Here is a 5,971-nt window from a genome sequence, read left to right on the forward strand (position 1 = left end):
AGTGAGTGGATAATAAATTTTGAGCATCTTGTACATTCTCATACCTAAAGAAAAAAAAAATCAAGATATAAAATTATTATGGGATCTCATTCATTCTCATGATAAGTAAACATGCCTGAAATTGCAAATCCTCTAAGCTTATATAATATGGTAAGACTAGCATTATTTTTTCAAATATGTCGTTGACAATTTGTTTGGACTTGTCCCACAAAGTATTCTTGTGATCCGAACAATTTATTTTGCAAGCCATCATTCATAGATCATTCTTGTAAAGATTTACTCCAATCAATAATCATTTAACTCTTTAGTTAACATTGTGAACATTTCATTGTTTATGAATAACATTGTGTTCGTCTATCTACGAGACCATAATTAAATATCTAAACAGCTTCCAAATTTAGTAATTTTTGGTAAAGTTGATATTTTAGGTTTTGTGATTAATTAATAAATAAGTGCTTTGCTATGTATTAAGTTATTAATTAGCTAGTGATTAGATCCTATACGAATGTAAGAACATGGCAAATATGTGACAACAAAATTATCAGCAAGACTAAGATTTTAATAAATATTCCACTAAAAAGATTAAATTGGACACGTGGAGGGTAGAAGAATCCCCCAACGAAATAATTGTGTCTTTACGTTTCTTGTACCTCTCTCCTTCCGTATTATATTTTAGCTTCCAACGGGGGTTTATGCATTAATCCAAGACTCTTCTCAGAGATTTTGGGTTTCTGTTCTTCTCTTCTGGGTTTCCGTTCTTCTGCCCTCACAATTCACAGCAACAAGTAAGTTCTCAATCCTCAATTTTCATCACGATCATCAAACTTTGCTGCTTCTGATCATGATTACAATCCGCAAGCAAGCTCTCTTTGGTTACCTCGAAAATTGCTGGAAAATGGAAATTCATATGAAGTAGCTATTTTTTCAAATCAATTTTTGTGCTTTCTGCGTTGTGAGAGAGAAATTGTAATTTAATTGGAGGGTTCTATGTGGGTTTCCGTTGATTGCAGATGGGTTGTTTTCCTTTTCAAGTTAAGGATCGTTTATGCTGTTGCTTCCTGAAGTAAATAGGTTTTGTTTTATATTAAAATATATTTGATCATTTGTTTGGGGGTCTCTCAAACTCTGGGGCATTTGTTTTCCTTTTGGAAAAATTGGAAGTAACAATAGGATGATGAGACTTGCAATCATGTTATGATCGGGGTTCCAATCAATAATATTTCAACCTCTGTTTCACTAAACTAAATTGTACCGAATACCCGTCAAACCTTATGCTGTGGTGCTTGATGATAATCCTCTTTTGAGGTGATATACAGTGTACAATTGGTCACTGGATAAAGTTACCATTCAATCAGTTTCCTTGTTTGTCGGATTTATTTGGTTCGCGGGGTGAAACTATAACATGGTTCTTATGTAGAACACTCACAGTGATTTTTATGGAAACATGGTGTAATTCTGCTGAACTTTATGTGTTCTTACAACTTAGTGTCATTTTGAGGGATTGAAGATCTCAACGTTCTATGGGGTTCTTCTTCCTAAGAGCCATTTTTATTCATTCTTTGTGGGCTTCTACTAAATTTCATATGATTTCGTGCAGATAAATACCAATTTGATGTAGAAACTGAGTGGGGGAATTACAAAATACCAGGAGACATACAACGATTCTGTAAAGTTTAATATATGATCAGTATGGATGTGAAAGGTATAACCTGGGTTGGGGGTGTATACCAGAAATTTGAGACAATGTGCTTGGAGGTAGAAGAAGATATGTACCAGGTAAGCCCTTTGGCAGTCCTTTTATGTGTCTCGGACTCCTAAATTGAGGTCTCATCTACCTAAAAGGAATGATGACCATAGACTGCTGGTCTGGAAGTGTTCATCATAAGTTTTCATTTTCCTTCCTCTTCCTCTTCATCCTGCCACTTTCAGTGCTTATGAAAATATTTTTGTCGTGTGTATTTTTCTTTGGAGTAATTTGTTTGAGATCACCAAAAAAATTCAACACTAGGCGTGAGTCCATTAACATTTTAGTGCTTTTAGAGAGACGTCAATGAATAGAAGCAAGTGGTGTTGACCTTAGTTGGAGAGGAAAATTGTTTTAAATTAACCTTAGCTGAAGAGGAAAATTTCTTCTGTTGACCTTATGTTAAGAAAAGAAATGTCTATTAACCCATTCAGAAATATGAAATTGAACTAAACCAATTTTTTATATATTTATATATTTATCTTCTACTGGGGTTTTCAATTCACAATTATTTCTGTGCTTATTTGTATTAGTGTGGTCTATGCCAAATATGGTGTTTATGTGGTTCAGTGATTATATGAGATAGTGGTCATGTTAATTTTGTTCCAGAGTCCAGTTAACTTGTTTTGTTGATCATTCCTTTATTTGGAACAGGACACAGTCAAATTTGTTGAAAATCAGGTACAGACTGTTGGTGCAAGTGTTAAGAAGTTCTATGCAGATGTAATGCAAGATTTGGTTTGTGACTCTGCAATGGATCCAGAGGCTGTGCCTGCCTCTGGGGACCCTGTAGAAAATAATTTTCATGTTGATAGTTCTAAAAAATCAAAGGTTAGCAAGAAAGGAGAGCCGGTAAAAGTTGACGTTGAAAAAGTAAATGGGGATTCAGAGGTGATTACTGCAATGAATATGAATGTGGACCATAAATCATTGTTCCATGGACAGCACATGGATGAATATCGCATGCTATCCTCAGGGAATTGTGCAAGAGGAGCGTGCTTTGATGTATACTCAAGACAAGACCATGATAGGAGTAATTTTAATAATTCAAACTCGGTAGTCAAAGAAAACCCAATCAAGGACAGATTTCCCAGGGCAATAACTCCTGTTGAATCTGATTTGAGCAGGCACTCAACATCCTGCTGTGTAAATTTGGATGATACCCATGAAGTTTCGAGCGACCATAGAGATACAACTATAACCCCATCTATAACCGAAGGTATAACGTGTAAGTTCACAAGGGAAAGTTGTGTGATTGCAAATGCAAGCCAATGTATAGCTGATGCTTCAGTTGACTGCCGAACATCTAATATGTTTGTTTTGGATGAATTGGAAGCAAAAGGGTGGAAGGAAATATTAGATTCATCCTTTGGTTGCTCATCAGTAGAAAGAAATGGTGGCTATTCTTTTTAACCCTATAAAAGTGTTTGTTTTGACCAGCCTTGCTACTTGTTCTCTTTCGATTTCCGGTTTGGCTGCTGCAGACAATTGTTTGAGCTATTCGTTTATTTCTTTGTTAGGATCCTCTCCAAGTGGACAAGCACACTCTGAAAAAAATGCTGACAAGGAAATCTCTTCGTCTCATCCTGGTAACACTGAGTACATCTCATTCAGATGCACAATAACCTCATATCAGTGTTTATATTGACAAGTATTGACTCAGAAATGTCTATGCAGAGATAATAACTCTGAGAAAATAATGGAGAGATTTCTTTTTTCAACTATGGACCGTAATTGATTTACATTCATGTGGGGTCTAGAATTATACTAGTTCACGAAAAATTGCACGTTTTTTTATACATGTAGAGTTGTGTACTTGATGTGTTTACTGGTTCATGATAAATTGAATGTTATTTTGTGCTCCTAGTAGTAGTAGTAACCAATGACTAATTTCCCAGGAGGCTTGCATGACTCCAATTTTCATGCAACTGAGAGTAATACTGTTGTAGATGGAACGGAAACCATTCAACAATCTGAAAGGGCAAAGCTTGAGGAGACTTGTGTAATGGTGACTGGTGAGGATGTTCATTTTGTTCCTCATATGGAAGGCAAGCGTAGGCCTTACAAGGTTATCTCTCTCCCCCTCTTCCTCTCCCTCTCCCTATCTTTCTCCTCATTCTCTCTCACCCCCTATCTTCTACCACGTAATTGGCTTTAATTGGGACCTTTTTTCTAGAAAAAAATTCAGAATGCTTTGAGAATGAGGTCAGCAAGGAAGCAAGAGCATGAGCAGCTTGCATTATGGTATGGGGATGACGGGAAATCAAATGTAGAAAGTGGCGAACGTCTCGGGCATTCTCCGACTGTGGAGGAGACACAGAAATCACCAGCTCATGAATTTTGTGAATCTGAATGGGAGATTCTCTAGGTACCTTGTAAAAGCTTGTGTAAATAAACCGCCTCACTGCAGCCTCTCCTTGCTGATCATGGTGCCATTCAAAATTCCTAGCTTAGGATAAAATTTGTACCGAAGTGGGTAAAATGCCCAATTGTCTCATGCTCTAGTATCGAGTATATTAACAATTATGTAATGGCCATAAGATTAAGTACTTGGAATTTATATTACAAACGGCTCCGACCCAATAGAGTCCTACATTTATTGTCACCGTTGTTAATGAGTTGTTTACTATTATTCTCTATGGTTAGCTGTTGTTTGCTCTGCTATATGCTGTATCTTTTGTTCTTCGTGTGCTTTTCTTTTCCGACATGTCTTGGCAGCTGTTCAGGTTTAAATAGTTAATGGCAGGTACTGTTTCTGTACATTTCGTCTTCTCTTTGAAATTTCATTGAACCTTATGAAGAACGAAGTATATTAAGTTTACTAACACTCATGGCAGATCAAACAAGAGGTTAAGAACTAAGAATGACTTTGAAGGTGCCCAAGGCTAAAGATACATACAACAGCCTATTCCAGGCATCTGGCAGGCCAGGTAAACAACTGTGGCAGCGATCAGCGTAAGTCTCTGGTTTTCTCTTTTGCAAAGCTAACAACTGCTTCAACTCCTTCGTTCCATAAACCGCTGGATGCGCATCTCTTCCATGCTGAGATAGCCTTCTAATGTTCAGGTACGTCACCGGGCGCTGCATTGTTCTCTCAACGAATTTTTTAAATTTCCCGGGAGATATTGTCTTGTTGGAATTGTCCAGGATGGGTTGGGTTTTGTTTTAACACCAATGCTTTCCCTTGTGCTCTGGTGAAATGCACCGGAAGAACCCTCTGGTTTTAGTCACATCCACATTTTGATCAACCCAACGTTCCCAGGTATTCATAAGCCATATCAAATGCTAATTCAATCTCCATATTCTCCACTGTTTTACCATCATATTGAAACGAGTCCCACCTGAATGTCTAACTTCCATTAGACAAACTCCTTGAAAAATATTCATTTATTTTCTTTAGTAGATCACAATTGACTTACGTCTTGGTCTTCCCTTGGTGCACCCACACGTTACTGGTGTTGAATACCATAATGTCTGCACCCAACCACTTCATGGCTGAGGTTGTGACTCCGTCAAGCCTGAGAATTCTAGCACCATTATCTTGGTTCACTTTCTGCTGCATTAGAAATGGGCTCCAGTAGAACTCAACAGAAAAGTTGTATGCCTGCGGTTATAGAAGCGAGCAACACCTTCACAGTTAAAAAGTCAAGGTCCTGTTTTTTATTTTCATCTCCCCAGGATGTCGCTTATATATAAAGAAAATAGTTCAGTGACAGAAGAGTAATCGTATAAATGAAAACTAAACCTACCTTAGCTGTGAAGACCTTGTAGATGCCACTTTTCACATCGACTAGGGTTTGAGAGGGAGGTAGAGCTGAGTAAAGAAGACAAGCTAGGGATTCCCACTGGTTTCTGTTAAGCTAGGGAAATCCGTCCTTCCATTCCTTTGGCAGCTGACTTGATCACTAAGAAACGGACACTGTGCCCCTTCGTGCATAGGACTTCCCTTTGGATCGTAAACCCATTTTCCATCAAAAATGTTGCACTTGTCTTCTTCGTTCATTTGTGTCACGTGTTCCTCGAAGTTTCCTTCTTGTAAGAACTGCATGTTTGCATCCGATTCATGGGCCGATATTGTTGATGTTATGTCTATGTTTCTAAGAGTTGTAGGTTTATATTGTCGAGGCTGTGTTTGAGAAAGTATAAGCAGTCTGTCTTATCATTTTTTTTTTTTTTGAGAAACCATAAGATACAAAGATGACATGGAAAATTTGACCTACAATAATA

At 37.5% G+C, this 5,971-nt stretch overlaps 1 protein-coding gene across 2 annotated transcripts; it reads left to right on the top strand.

The window, feature by feature from the left end:
* Positions 1 to 669: 669 nt before the first annotated feature.
* LOC137740047 (uncharacterized) lies at positions 670 to 4,349 on the top strand. 2 transcript variants are annotated; one of them, XM_068479835.1, is made up of 6 exons: positions 670 to 785; positions 1,598 to 1,776; positions 2,399 to 3,140; positions 3,265 to 3,333; positions 3,643 to 3,812; positions 3,921 to 4,349. In XM_068479835.1, the coding sequence occupies exons 2-6, from the start codon at positions 1,681 to 1,683 to the stop codon at positions 4,110 to 4,112; spliced, it is 1,269 nt and encodes a 422-aa protein (XP_068335936.1). In that variant the 5' UTR covers positions 670 to 785; positions 1,598 to 1,680; the 3' UTR covers positions 4,113 to 4,349. The 2 variants fall into 2 exon arrangements, with proteins under 2 accessions (XP_068335936.1, XP_068335937.1); XM_068479836.1 differs by having other exon boundaries at positions 3,933 to 4,349.
* Positions 4,350 to 5,971: the final 1,622 nt, after the last annotated feature.

The sequence above is a fragment of the Pyrus communis genome, chromosome 7, assembly GCF_963583255.1.
Source record: "Pyrus communis chromosome 7, drPyrComm1.1, whole genome shotgun sequence".
Classification (NCBI taxonomy): domain Eukaryota; kingdom Viridiplantae; phylum Streptophyta; class Magnoliopsida; order Rosales; family Rosaceae; genus Pyrus; species Pyrus communis.